General features: G+C 37.9%; 1 protein-coding gene across 1 annotated transcript in view; it reads right to left on the bottom strand.

The window, feature by feature from the left end:
- Positions 1-15,549, bottom strand: part of DLG5 (discs large MAGUK scaffold protein 5) — a 97,166-nt gene that overhangs the window by 43,960 nt on the left and 37,657 nt on the right. Inside the window, exons 3-4 of the mRNA XM_058810178.1 lie at positions 6,146-6,311; positions 922-1,065 (exon numbers count right to left, since the gene is read on the bottom strand). Coding sequence (XP_058666161.1) covers positions 922-1,065; positions 6,146-6,311 — 310 coding nt within the window. The remainder of the gene's footprint in view (positions 1-921; positions 1,066-6,145; positions 6,312-15,549) is intronic.

The following is a 15,549-nucleotide window of genomic DNA, read 5'->3' as shown; positions in this document are numbered from 1 at the left end:
CACAGGAGGAGGCTATCATCCAGATTAAAATTCAAGCTGCAAGCCTAAAATTATACTAAAGCAATGCTGAAAAACAGCAGATCAGTCAACTGAATGTATTTTACTACTACAGATCAAAACTTAAGTTTTGAATACTGACAAGTATTTTTATTGTTGAAACAGAATGATTCCACTTAAACTCTCATACTTGCTGGTAAATATTTAAATATGTATTTATATATAAAAATTTGTGTTCTAAGATATGTTGCATTTCTTTCTCAGGAAATGAAGTACTAATCCTCCCTGCATAGAATGACCAAAGCATTAAAACATTTTCCTTAAAATTAGAACACCCTGCTAAAAAGAAAAGCATTTTCACAAGTTATATTCCCAATTATATTCCCACAATCAAGCAAATGTAATCTTTGCATGCAGATTACTAATCTGCTGTCATTCAGATTGCAGTGCAAATGATAAAGTCTTTAGAAGGCAAACATTTTTTTTAAAAGAACACAAAGGTTTAACAACTACTGCAGGAGAGAAGAACAGCTGAATTAAATCTGTGTTATAACTTACACAGATTGTCACAAGAACTACCACGATGTATTAAAAGAGAGTAAGAAATTCCATTCTCTTGGATTATATTCTGCTCTCTAGCTTGACAGTAAAACTGTTAGATTGCAACTTCAAATCAGTAATCAGGCTTCCTTTTTTGATCCCATGAACACACTGGAGATCCTATCTCAAACTCCTAAAAGTAAAACAGGCAGGCCATACTTGTTCATTTCAAACAGGCCAGAAATGTTTTATCTTATGGATTTTATCTATCTTGCAATTTAAGTGGAAAAACAGCATTAAAAAAATTGATTACCACATTCTAATACTGTTTGATAGGGCACAGACTGGTAAACTCTTACCTTGAACAGCTTTACTAATACTTACTGATAAAAATCTGCCTCTTTTGCTGCTTCTTCACACCTTTTCAGTGTCTTGGTGTGCTGATTCTGCAGAGACTGTAGGTCTGACATGGCCTTCATACACTGAATCTTCAGCCTTTCATAATCATGATTTGGTTTTGGACTAGGCCTACCATAGAAAAAGAATATGGGATCAAACACCAGGTACTAAAGTGAATGGAAAGCCTGGGAAATTATTATCCAGTAAAAGCGTTATCACACAACTGTTGACACTAAGGTTATAATGTGCGTTAATTTAAATACTGACCAATTCCCTTTAAGATGCAGCTACTAATAAAAAGTCACTGAGTTGAACTTACATTAATTTTATATTGCAATGTAACATCCCATAATGGGATGATTCTGTCTAATTATCACTAACATGGCCAAAAATACTGAACCTGCATGTTCCTCTCTTCTGAGCAGCAACACCAGCACAGAACATGACAAGAACGAGCTCATCACGGCACACTTGGCTTTCCTGGGCCACCAAATTCAAGTGGCAGTGACAAAGCCCAGACCTGCAGTGAGGGCAGGGCTGGAAGAGGCTGCCAAAGTCAGCTGGGTGTGAATGGAGGCCTAGGCTAAACAAAGCTTCTCAAAGGCAGCATCTAGAGGACCTTGTCTTTAACTCCCTAGGAAGGACAGTTAGACTTGAGACAAAGACTTCCAATGGAATATAAAACACAGACATCTGTGCTGGCAGAGTTTGACCAAGTCATTGTGCTGAATTACACACCTGTTTGTGTGCTACCATATTATTTTAAGCTATGATAAATCATGGGAAAACATGTCAGTATCTACCACACATTTCTATAAGATAATTATTTGAACAAAATTTGGGTTATTAGTAATCTCCAACACAATATAATCTCTGACAAGCATTTTTCAAAATAAATGCCAAAACCTATCAAAATAAATTTTTTTATTCAAATTTCTTTTGGATGATTGGGAGAGCAATTTTCTAAAACAATCTACATGGTCAAGCAATTGACAGCATAGATTATGTCTAGAATGTACAGTACTTGTACATGATACCTTTTTTGTAGATTAGAATTAATTAGATTTGTATATATGCTAGAAACTAAATTAGCAGGATTATATCTTCTTGCTTTGTAGCACTAAGCTTCTAAGAGACTGAATTGAATTGTTCCTCCTCTGTACAGTCACAGGATTTTTCACACCATTGAATTTTCTAGTTTCAAAATGAAGCTTCTGACATCTGTCCTTGTATTATCTCCTGAGTCTCTTATAACCCCACAGGCAATGAGAAAAAAAACCAAGCAAACCATAAAAAGAGGAAACTAATGCCTCCAAAAGAAAACAATTGCTTTCTAATTCAACTCTGCTTGTTCTCATATCAGATTTGCTCCATTGCTGCACAGATCACTCTTCCTCCCTCAAACCTCAGACTCCTCCAAATGGCTTCTCTGTAAGCACAGCCTGAAAAGCAATCAGAATTTTCTTTGCCTCATACAAAAACCAGCAACATGGATTCTGGAACTGAAATGCAGCTGGCAATTGAATCAAAATGAAAATGGTTTTGCACTACTGAAGTGGTAACAGTTGTTAGAAAAATAATAATAATAAAAAACTAAAACCTAAAAAAAGAAATGCCAGCCACATCTGGTTCACAGATTTTCTGGGAGTGTGTGTATGATATAAGGTACTTTTTGGCAACTCGTTGCTGAATACTGAGGCCTTCGAATGTAATTCCTCCTTTTCTCCTTTCTCTAGAGAAGTGCTTCTGGGGAGAAACAAAACAAAAACTCCCTCCTTGATTAAAAACTTGACCAACAATTAAAATCCAAAATCACATAAATCAAATGTTCAAGTCTTGCCTACAGGGGTGTCTTTTATGGTATTTTTAAATTCATTCTTGATGGGTATCAAAAACTGTATCTTGCTCATACAGTATTACACTTATCACTGCAACTAGTGAAGGGTTATTCTTTTAAAATACAGATGTAGTTAGCATAAGTTAAACTTGATTTGAAATGTTTACACCCTTGACAGAATCATTAAAACCCAAGTTACTGATTTAAATTAGACCTCAGGGTGAAATTATTGAAAGTAGATACCATCTGTCCACCACAGTCTTAAATGACAGCATTAACTGGAGTACAGTTTTACTCTCAGCTGTGACATCAAGCTTACTGCAACCTATTAACTGTTGATGTTCATATTAAACTATTAGGCCAGTCTGAAAGCTATGGTGAAACTTGTTCTACAAGTCTAACATCCATCATGTGTGTTTTATATGTTGTTGAAGTAACACTAATAGTATTTAAAAAAAAAAACCAACCAAACAAAAATCCACAACCAAAACCAACCAACCAACACCCAAACCAACATTAAAAACCCAACAAACCACCTATGAACATATGCAGACCACGAAGGTAACTACACAAGTTAGCCAACCTACACAGCGAGGAAAGACCAACAATGCCACCAACAACATTCTGCATTCTACCTCACATACAAGAAATAAAAACCACATGGATATCCTAGGCCATATGTTCCACACTGCTGTTCTAAGGCTTTATGTCTCAGCAAGAAAAACAGGAATAAGAGAAGAGGGAATATTGGTGAGAAGTCAAAAATCAAAACTGTTGCAAGACAACACTCAATTCAACTGCATGTAGTGGCTGACTCTTGTTTAAGCAAGACCACCAGAATTTTATGCTAAAATGCCCCAGAAAATACTAAAAGTTACAATTTCAATAAAGGAGAAGTATCAGTTACTACTTTGGAAGTACTTGTTCAAACATTAACAAAACTTAAAATGCTAGTGTCAAAGGCCCAAAATCCTTCATGCTATATTGGAATTACCCTGGCTGTAAAACAAAGTCACAGCCAGACTGACATTTACATATATCTGATGCTCACATAAAAGATAATGCCACCCACAGGTCCAATTTTGTGGGCACTCATACCTAACACTTTCTAAGGAGTTATCATTTACTAATGTAACTGCAACAATTATTACAGATAACACACAAAACAGTCTCTTATGAAACACAATTTTCAGGGCATTTCTTCATGGTGTGGTTCTCTTCTACTGTTACTATTATGTGAGTAATAACAGCAGGTTTAAGTCTATAAATTGTAACTTGAGCATGCTAAATTACTTGGTCAAACCTTCACCTAATCTCCAGCACACATGCACACATACAGTCACTGTCAATCCACAGGCAGAGCGTGAGCAATCCTACTCCTGGCCAGCAGGATGGCACATGCTGATCTGAATCAGCACATCACAATCCACTGCTGTGGCACTTCTGCCACTGCTCTAGACTTAGTCAACATTTGCTTTGGAAAACAGCTCTCTGTTTTGCAACCTCCTCAGCCAGCACAGTCCAGACTCAAATGTGCTGTGAGCTATTGTGAGACATCGAAGGTGACGTGCCAAGGTCTGCCTCTGCACCACCTGCGTTTGGTACAGCCATAGTTACAGCAGCACACACAGCCAGGAAAATAAAGCCAGGGTAGTAAAAGTCACCACCCACATCATCATCTCTCAGCTTTCACACTTCAGTATTAACATTTTACCAAGTCTGAGCTTGGACTCCTGGAGGGATGAAGATTAATTTTATAAGAGGAAAGAATTCAAAAAGTAAAACAAATACCAGTAAGATTTCAAAAAAAAGAGATGTGTATGCAGGTGGGAGCAGTAGTTGCTTTTACACTGAAGAAAAAGTAAGTCAATAAAAATCTTCATTCATTTCCCACTCTTGAAATGTTTGATTGTTTGGAAGCCAGCATTCTCCATCTAACACCTACTCTGTCCAGGGACTGCCCAAATGCAAGGTTTACTTTGATGGGCTGTTCTGGAAGCTGTAAACGTTCATGTTTTATACAATATACAAATCCTATACTGAAAGTAAAGGATTGATTTGAGAAAGGAAAACTAGGGCAGGCTAGAGGACAGCTCATCAGAACTTTATTAATAGCATCCTGGATTATGCAGAAGATTATTGTGAGCTATAAAATCCTCTATGCCTAAGCTCCAGTAACTTCAAAGAAGAAATCCTTCTATTTAACTAACTGGAAGCTGAGCAGAAGATGTTGACATTTGACAATCTTTTCCTTTGCCATCCCCACAATGCTTTGAGATGGCTACAAAGAAGATGATGCTCTTAAAGGAGCCCTCAGAACTCAAGGAGGGAGGAAGGGGGCATTAAGATAAGAAGCTATCGAGTTTATAAAACCTCCAGATTCTCTCTATGCCAGTTCACTGGTTCAAATCTTAACCTTCTCATACAGACAAAAAATCTAATTAACCACCTGACTGCATACAGACAGCTGATTAAGTAACAAGCAGCAACAACATTAAGGTACAGAAAAGTTACACAGGATGGCAACACCTCCCAGAAAATTTGTTCTCTGCTCTTATTTCAGACTCAGTGATACACAATTTTTTTCCAAGGTTCTATACATGTACAGGCAAAAAGTTCTCAGTGTACCCAGACACATTTAAACATTAGCAGATCCTTAACCATTCAAACCAAAATAATTATATTGCCTATCCAATAAAACCTTTTTTTGATAATTAATTCATACTTGGACTACTGTCTACCTCATAATGTCAGGCCCCAAATTAGAATGAGCTTGACAAGCCTGCTGGCTGTTAAATGACGTAAAAAGCATGTTCAATCAAGGAGAATTCCTTATTCTCAACATATTTCTGCTACAAGTTCCCCAACATATGTATACCAGAAAGCTGATCTTCTAGAAACTACTTACTCCACTCAGCAGAAATCCAAACCTCTCTCTTTGCAGGAGCATAGGAATAGCTGAGATTTTTTTTCGTCTCCTTATTTCTGTTCTCCAGCCAAGTATTCTGAGCTATTTCCCTTTCTTCACTCTTGTTTTCAAAACACCAAATACTTCATCACTGTCCTTTTTCTCTTCCTACAACAAAGCCCATGAAGTCTAAGCAACTTTTTTGCTTTCTTTTCTCAAATAGAGATGAAACCTTCTCCCCTCAGTCCCACAGAAAAAGTGCTGGACAAAGTGGGATAGGCACTCAACAGGAAGCTCTGAAACATGGACGTAGCCACTTCACCAGGATGCAAGGAGGTTATAAGCAACATGTATACATTGCAAGCTCCTTGATGCTTTCCAGGCAAGCAGGTGCCAAGGCACGAACACTATTATTTCACTGGATCAAAGCCTAAATGCAAATGCTGCATTTCCTCCCTGTTTACCTGCAGTCATCGAAGGTGGAGCCAGGAGATGAAAGCGCAAGTTGCTTGCGCAGCTCGTCCCTCTCCCGAGTCACCTGGCGGAGCTGATACAAAATCGTCTCCAGCTTCTCACTCATCTGTCTCGTGTCTATCACGGGTGGTGGAGATGATGCTTTACCAGTCGTACCTGATGAAGAGAGAAATACTTGGCAATGAGCAAACAGCTCAAAAGAACAATACAACTTCACTAAAGAAGTGAACACTAATGTTAAAAAATCCTGTCTTTCTGTCTGCAGAATCCTGTTCAAAAATGAAGCAATTGATATAAGCTCTCACCAGCGAGTTGAAAGAAGAATAACTCCAGTCAGATCCCTTGCTAGCAGAAAGGCCCTGTGTTGCGAGTTCAGTTTGCATGGGCAGGTGCCTTGCTTACTCAGGAACTTACAAGCAGCTCAAAAGGCAACGCAAGTCAGCAGTAACAATTGCAAAGACCTCAAACTGACATACTGACAGAAGTCAAGTTCCTTGAAATAAAGGACAATCCCCATGCTTAAAAAAACCCCAAAAAACAGTAAAATTGACATATCAGCTTATTCCAGAGATAGCAAAGAAACTACTACAGCACAGGGGCTCTTCTCCCCTTTGTTTTTCTAGTAGCACAGAAATACCATTCTGCCATGGGCTACAGAAAACATTTACTTTTAATGCAATTCTGTGTCTTCATAGTTCACAATTTCTTAGTCTAGTATGTGAAGTTAAGGATTTCACTTAACAACAAATCATGAAAACAGGGCTTAATTTTTAACAACACTGGCTAACACAAGCACATTACAATCACTGCAACTGGACTAGACATCAAATTTCCTCTAAGGGGCAGTCATACTTTAAAGTGTTTTGTGGGACTTTTTAATTCTCAGCTTTCCTAATATCAGAGTTGAACAATGATGGCTACTGTCCTCTCAGACAACTGTGAGAGCACAAGGTTGTCTCCTTCCCAAGAGAACAGAGTCTGGTATATCACGTCCTAACAACTGCTGACAAGTAATTCGACTCTAATTTTAGTTCTGCTCATTTAAAATTAAGTTGTAAATGTAGTTTTGCTCATGTATCTCTCAGACACATGAAAGCAAACCCAAAGATACAGGTCACAGATCTGAAAGTTAAAGGCTTAAACATATACAGGCAATTATTTTCTACCCAAAAGAGAAATTTTAGAAATAGTTTGCAAAATTATACAACTCAAACAAGTTGCTGACATATGTATTAACTTGTCAAGATGTACCTTTATTAGGCCATTTTTTAGTTAATTAAGCAACAACAGAATAGAAAAACAATGCTCTCCACTCATTGTCCTTTCAAAGAAAGAAACTCAAAATTATTTCACTGGATCAAATGCTAATGAATTGTAAGGACTGGCTTTTTATCCCTAAATCCAGTTCATGAAGGTAGTGCAGAATGTAAAAAACCCCTCCAACTTTCCAGCAAAACTACCTGTGCTTTGAAGTTCCCACACCAAAATAACTGCAGTGTCAGGACTATCATATGTACAGCATCTGCAATAACAGGATCTCTGGTTTTATACCTTCCAGCTGCTACTGTAATGACAACTTATGAGCACAGGCTGTTCTTTTAATCTATTTCCTAATAATATATGCAAACACACTAATAGCAAACTGAAGAAATAAAAAAAAGAGCAGAAAGAAGGTACATTCTGGAAAAAGACAAACTCACATCACTCTGAAGAACTCTCAATGCAGGCTGCTTTTCTTACTATTTTGTTTCATTCCTGCATCTAGACAAAGCCCCTTCGTCCATAACGACTAAGGATTTTCACTTCCAAAATGAAGTTAGCCTTTCGTTTAGATGAGAAATATTCTACATATTTTTATGGCAAGAAACCAGTAATAATACACATGATACAGGCGATAGAGAGAATAAAAGAAGGAAATAACTAAGTAGATACAAAAAGGCAGAACACAATCATTTGAAAGAGTTTAGACACATCGATGATAAAGGAATTTCATAAACAATCTAAAAGGTGAAGGCAGACAAATCAAATTCAGGTACTGAGAAGCTGCATGGTCTGATAAATTCAGCAGCAACCTGCACATCATCTCAATTGAGCTGACACATCAGAGGATGTGTAACATGGAAAAAATCCCCTTCTCATCCTTACAGAGAGGTTCAAAAGCTTATGTCATCCTGAGGCTGTTTGCAAGCAAAACAGATGAACAGGATGCAAGAGGTCAAGAGGAAGGAGGAAATGAATCAGGAAGGCTACTGTGCTATCCAGGGAGGAAAGGGCACTGGAGGAACAATGTCCATCACTACTATCACTGCTAACCCCATGGCAGTCCCATGGACAATGTCTGCTACACAAGGCCTAGACAGGCACACAAGGGCTGCCCTGGGGACCTTTAAGCACAATAAAAGCAGGCCAGAGATCTACCTCTGCTCCTCAGCCTCCCCTGACAGCTTTAACAGCATCCAAGTGACAATCTTCTTCAGGCAAGAACATTTGTGCACAGACCAAAACTGTGCCAAGAAAGAAAAGTCTCCTTTAAATAAAGACAGGCTAATTAGCCTTAGGAAAGAAGCTTTTTTCACAATTGTGAAACCATTTGTCTTAGCACCAAAAGGGGTTATTTTTCATTAACTTGTCAATTTTTACAAGTACATCAACAGATACTTTCGTCTCTAATGCAATGATATTTTTGACACGAAATATCAGCCACAAGATGTATACCTCTTAAGTGCGGTAAAAACACGGATCAATATAATGCAGTTCTTCCTACTCCTATCCTTAGAAGGAGACTCAAAATTTACCTCTGCTTTATTTCCTGACAGGCTTCCATTTTCAATAGTTGTACAAAAGGTCTTATAAAACTTAAATCAGATTTCTGAATGCTTAAAAAATAAGCACACACATTCAGTAAAATCCTTTTTCACCAGAAAAATTCCAGTCTTGGTTTCTTTTAAAGGAGCTTTTAGAGCTGAATGCTAAAATTCTTTTATTGCATCAGACATCTTGATGCAGCAGAAGAAAAGTGACCTGTGCTTCCAGCTTCATATTCTTTTTCCATTTGACTGCGTATTTAACGCACAAGTATTTCCTTTTTGTACTTCAACCCATCACACAGATCTTAAAACGCAGGAGCCTGAAGGCTAAATCTCCATTATCCAAATTGTGCCACCTTTCAGCAACTCGCCTCCTTTCTCCGACAACCTGGATTTCTGAAAAGGCATTTACTGCATATCCTGCCAAGTGTAACTCCTTCATCTGCTTCGATGAGCCCCACAACTCATTCCTGACAGGAGCTGCACTTGGGTTCTGAGGACTCAACTCTCTCAAGTCACACCCTGGCCAGTCTCCAGTGAGCAGCACTCACCAAGCCCTGGAGCAGCTGGCAGCAGGGATGTGTGGTGTGGACAGAACACACTTCACCCACAATGCAGTACAGTCACTAAGTCCTGACCATGCACTGACTTCATCCAAAGTGAGATTTTGCAGGATTTCCATCACAGGTTGTATAAAAGAAAAGCCTTAAAAACAGAAGCTGGAGCAATCCTATCTTCCCTGTTACAGCCCAAATGCTGGACTCCACAGAAACTACAAAGATCCATTACTGTAGGACATACTGAATAGAACTCTTGATGATTAATCAACAATGACTGAAGAGATGATATATCCACACAGAAACTACAGCTTAAGAAGTTAACTTCATATGTGAGGAAGAGGTAGCATATTTTTTGAAGAATAAGAGAACATTTTAACAGAAACAGGGTTGAAAAACTTAACCTGACCAAACTGTACCATAACACCAAATATGTGCTGTAAAAGTAAGTTGTGATAAGAGTAAGTTGTGATAAGAAAATGGGTACCAATGCATAAACAGCCAATTTTAAGAAATAACATAAACATATTTTGAGTTATAATAAAATCTTTGGTCTTTGAGAAATAAACTTGTACAACAGATTTAACTAATTCAGAAGGCAAGCTAACAGAATGGCTTATTTTTACAATGATTTTTCATAAACTCATAAATTTGTGCTCCTTCCCGCTTGAAAACAAGCAGGAGACTACTCATGGTACAGTCAAGCCTTTTGCATTGTTTTCTTTCATAAAAAAAGAAAATGAACAGAGATATTCAGGATATTATTTCTTCATGGTCTTGTAAATCATGATAGAAAGTGCTAAAAAATACTTGCAAGAGGTATTGCAAAGCATGATCAACAGGGTTTCTCTCCAAGCTAGGGAAGGTATTGAGAGTAAAGACTTGTGTAAGAAAACTGCATTCTAAAATATTTACTTTCTTTCAATAATTTATGAGCGCTAGAAAAGGGTTAAAATCTAAATTACATTCTAGTTATCATTTAGATACATTTCTTCAGATGTACCTTTTGAATTGATCACGGAACAGCAGAGAGCACAGAACAGAATTGCATGCACGTAAATAAAACTTCAGAAAAGACAAGCAGCAGTACATTGAGGAAAGAAAAATGAAAGGTAGAATAATGAACTGTAGAAACAGTTTCATCTGACAGACAGAAAACCTAACAGATTATGAAAGCAGTGACAATCACGTAACATGCAAGGAAAAAGGATGGGTAGCATTTCAGTATATAGTTTTAATTCAGAATATAAAAACCTAAACAAAGCCAGCAGCATCTAAAATAAACTTTCAGCCTCAATACGTTTAAGACTATAGAAAGAACTGAACAGTGGTTCTAGGAAAGTCAACATGAAAAAAAATCTACAACTTAAAACTAAAAAATAGCAGAGATGGGGCAGTGGGGAAAAGGCAGACACATCAGTTTGAGAAGCCCTTGCAGAATTTTGCTGAGCTGAAATACAACTGAGAGTAAAATCTGTTACCATGACCAAGGCATATACACCTGGCAGCTTCTGAGTTTGAATTTACAGGAACTCCCTGGCTCAAATCCCACCTTTGTCAGGCTTAAAACTGTGTACTGAAAATATAGCCTACATTGAAGTTTGCTCACTGAACCCAAAGGGGACAGTGACAATGGTCACCAGCTGCACACCAACCCAGGGGATGAGGCTCCTCCAGCACTCCATCCTCCACATCTTCTCCTGCAGGAGCTGCGATCACTGCCTCACCACATCAACTTCTCAGCTCCAAAAGAAAACCACAGTCACCAAAACGATTTCCTGAATGCACAGACTGATAAATGGTCTCAAGGAGCAGTGAAAGACACCATGCTCCAGAGCTGCTGTCTGGAGTGCAGGAGATGGACATTCACATACACTACTTCCATTGAAATCATTGCAGACCAACCAAATCTTCAACAATTCCTATATGGAGCTGCCAAATGTTAAGATGCTATAATAAGCAAAACACCAGCAAGTGGACAGCTCTATTATTAGTTGCTCTCTCACCAAAAAAAACCCACTGTCCCTTTTTCAAGGGATTTATACTGCATCAGTATAAATGAAAAGTCAACCTTTGCATTGTTATGTTGCATTTTTAAAAACAGGGCATGATGTTCATGAAGCACACTCAAGTACCTTTGAAGAGAAAGAAGCTGAGAGAACCTTGTGCATGACTAATATCAGACTGCAGCTGCCTGAAAACAGACACCAAAGAACATAGCAATAACACACTAAAGCTATTCATAATGCTTATTATTTACAGGAGATATTTATTAATAAGCACACTAAAAATCACCTAGAAATTAAGCATCAGTCTTAGAGACAGTTACATGATTTGCCAACAGTAAAACCAAAGAGTGAAGTTTACTTTAAGTGTGTGGAAGTGTTTATTTCCAAGCTGAAAGTCTTGCTTCCAGCAAACTAAATGGGTAGTTTACTACAAAGGAAATAAATCTAGATGAAGAGTTTTAATTCAGTCATTGAGACCAAGGAAAACGACTTCTGAACAGAAAAAGGGATGGATGAGGAGGCAGAACATCAAAGGTAATTACTGCTGTACAGAAAAGCAGTATGATGTGACATCCTGGTAGTGTCCCTAGTATCTCTCCTTACTTATTCATGGCCTTTCAGCAAGTGTAATGTCACCACTTTTTCCTTTGTGTTAGCTGTTGAGGAGTCTTTAACAAATATGAACATTTTGTCAGTAAAAAAAAAAAAAAAAGGCAAGAAATACAAGGAGAGACTACTATGGGTTGTCAGGAAAAATAAATAACTCTTTCAGACAAGGATAGAGTGTTTATTTTAGACTAAAAGTGCATCATAAGCCACACCTGCAACTGAACCGTTCCTGTGAATAGTGAAAACAATTACTTTGTTACATCCAGCTGTAGAAAGTATGAAGCAATAAACTGAAATCACAACAACATGAAAGGACACTTGTCAAAATGGCCAACATGAAAATGAGGAGTGAAAGACTAACATTGTTGGGAAGGAATCTGATGGGAGGGTAGGAATGTTTGCTTTGGAGTAAGAATTAAGGCTCTCAGATTAAGCAACTTGAAGTGCAATTAGTGAAAAAACCCAATTTGTAAATAGCCTGTCAGGCTGATAAGCTAAACAAGTGTTAAGCAAGGAAATACTGTCAGTTGAAGTCAAAGTTGGACAAGTTGGTGCAGACAGACATATGACCACCTGATGGCTGCAAGGAAAGGCATAAAACTGTAGAGCCAGTGGTGGTGGCTCTACATTAAACTGTAGAGCCACCACCACTGTTAATCCCCATAACAATCTACATCTACTCTGGAACAGAAAGCCTCACCTCCTTCTGAGAATGAAAATTCATTATAAACTCCAAAATCCCCATCAGTCTAAAAATAGATTTCTACTTCCTTACCTTCTTCCCCATTGCACTGTTTGTATCATGATCTATCCTACAATTTGCAACATTATATATAGCCTCAGACCCCTATATCACAAAGCCCTATATCTATGTAAGCTCCCACAGCAAAATGCAGCACAGTGATATGAACTGAGAATAAGAAGAAACACTTTTGATGAAAAAGATGAGATACCATTTGCAAAGAACTGAACAGCTAGAAAAGTAATAGTCTGTTAAAAGAGAAAGGTGCTAATATGCTATGTGGAATGAAGAGGCTACAAGATTGACAGCTGTAATCAAAACAATGCAAAGAGGTCCAGCTGTGGAAAGAAGAAATTTATACATGTGAAAAGACAGAAGGTCTTTTCCATTCCAAAATTCATCTAATTAGGAACTCAGTATACTTTAAAAGAATGGAAGAGTATGCAATGCCTCTATGTTAAAAACTATTGTAATAAAAAAAACTAGTATGGAGCATCTTCCCAGTCACAGCCTGTCACCTGCATGCAAACTGCTGTGTTCCATTAAAAAACATTTCCTAAAACCAAAGCAGAACAAACCTCAAACATCTGAGCATTGAGGACAGGAGGAAAAAAAACATTTTTATAGCACTAAAGAAAATCTCTGAAGCTTCATTATGGTACTAGGATAGGTGAAAAATGGCTTGATTCTAGAAGCCATAATCCTGTCATGGCATCAAATGCCAAATTACTAAGTGCACTAAACAAATTGACACTTTTTAAAATCTTTGTTTTTTAAAAAGGGCCTTGATTTTTTGTTCTATTCCTCTCTGTTATCATGACTGGTCAAGTGGAGGCTTGCCAGGGACTGTCCCACAGAGCTGTGTTACTGGTTTCTATCCAGTTCCCAAGTGACACTGTTGTTCCGTGCTTGGCACGGCAGGCACTGAATCTCCATAAAAAATTGTTCTGATATCAGAGACACAGGACTTGAATTCTGTTCAGAGAGTTTGCTGGTCACAGCGAGTGGGCAGATGAAGGATGCTTTTATTTACACACAAAAATCTTTGTCTTGACCAAGAACAAAGGGAAAGGATCTACAGAGAAAGACCATGACAATTTAACGAGGATTTGTTCCTTCAAGGGGACAAAGCTGGGGCTGACAGCCAGTGCCGGTATTACACCATTACAGCAGTTTATATGGTACCTCTTTTGGAAATAAACTGTGAGTATTTGCTCACCACACCACCAAAACCACCTGTTTTACACTCACAGAATGAATTTTATTAAAACATCAGGAAGAAACGGAGGAAAGCAAAAGAGGGAAAAAAAATATTGCCATTTAAATAATTTTGAACAATGAAGAAAATACACAAGAAAAAACTGCTATCACTCAGCATTTTTATTTACATACAGATACAAATGAATAAAAAGGCAGAGTTTCTTCTTCAAGTCTGCTAACCTGCCATTACACAGGGAGGGAAACTGGCTTCCACTCAACTGCTTATGCTATCACATGTACATGAGGATGGAAGTTCATTTTTGCTTCCCTCATGCTCTGCAAGCCACACAGAGGCAGGGAAAGAGAAAAAAAGCTTGGATGACAACAGAGTACTCAGAACAGACTAGCCCTAAGCTTATCCCTGAGTCACATTGTGCAAATTGCATCACTCTCTGCTCTACTTTTATATTGACATTACTGAAGACTGAGAGAACTCAAAAATAGCCATTTGCTCCCCATAAAGAAGCTGCTGGATAACTGTTCATTCATCTATGTTGCTGCTCTCCATGCTGATTGCACTCTTGGCTTTCAATGAGAGAATCAGAACTGCAAACACCCAAGACTTCAGTACACCATGGTTTTACACAGTGATCAAATGATGTAGTCTTATCTTTCTCTCCTTTCAAAATACTACCACTAGGCTTTATTTATTGGACTGAGACTGAGCCCAAGTTCTCAGAACTAACAACAATCTTAGTTCTATTTAAGATTAGTTCATAGATCAGAGTCTTTTTCTGGAAAATAAGCCCATTGTTATATACTATAGCTTCATAAATTAACTCAAACCCAGGATAGCTGTAAAATGTATAGCAGCATCTCCATTTCACAACTTCCTGACTTACTTGGAAGTATTTCAGAAAAAGATCATGCAATTAAAAATGCTGGCAGCAGAACCATCTCTAACAATAGCTAGGGTAATTAAGGCTTGGGAAGAAAAGAAGCACATGGACATATGAGTCTCTAGTTACATTTATGAACTATGGAGTCTAACGACTACATATGAAAGATGGTATTATCTCTCCTAATTATACGATGCTAAGCTTAATTATCTGAAGATTTATCTGGGTGTACTTAGTGGCCCCAAAACCTTTAGCATTTCCCCTAAAAAGTCAAACGTGCCCATCTGTTTCTGAGCTACTCAGCAAACAGAATCAAGGTATTAATTTTAAACCAGTGTTTTGAACACAGCTATAATAGAATAGATCCCTTATCTTTCCCGTGAGGAAGGTCTGTGTGAGCGGGGAACTAAAAATACTCCTTTATATATATGTGTGTGCACATATAACTACCAATGTCAAACTGCACAGATTCAAAACCTTGCACTACCTCCAAAACATGACATATTTACCTCTTTTCACTGATGCATTCATTTCATAGTTTAAACTTACTATTTCAACTGCACAGAACTAC

The sequence above is a fragment of the Ammospiza caudacuta genome, chromosome 9 (assembly GCF_027887145.1).
Source record: "Ammospiza caudacuta isolate bAmmCau1 chromosome 9, bAmmCau1.pri, whole genome shotgun sequence".
Taxonomy (NCBI): Eukaryota; Metazoa; Chordata; class Aves; order Passeriformes; family Passerellidae; genus Ammospiza; species Ammospiza caudacuta.
This window is presented reverse-complemented; position numbering and strand designations above follow the sequence as displayed.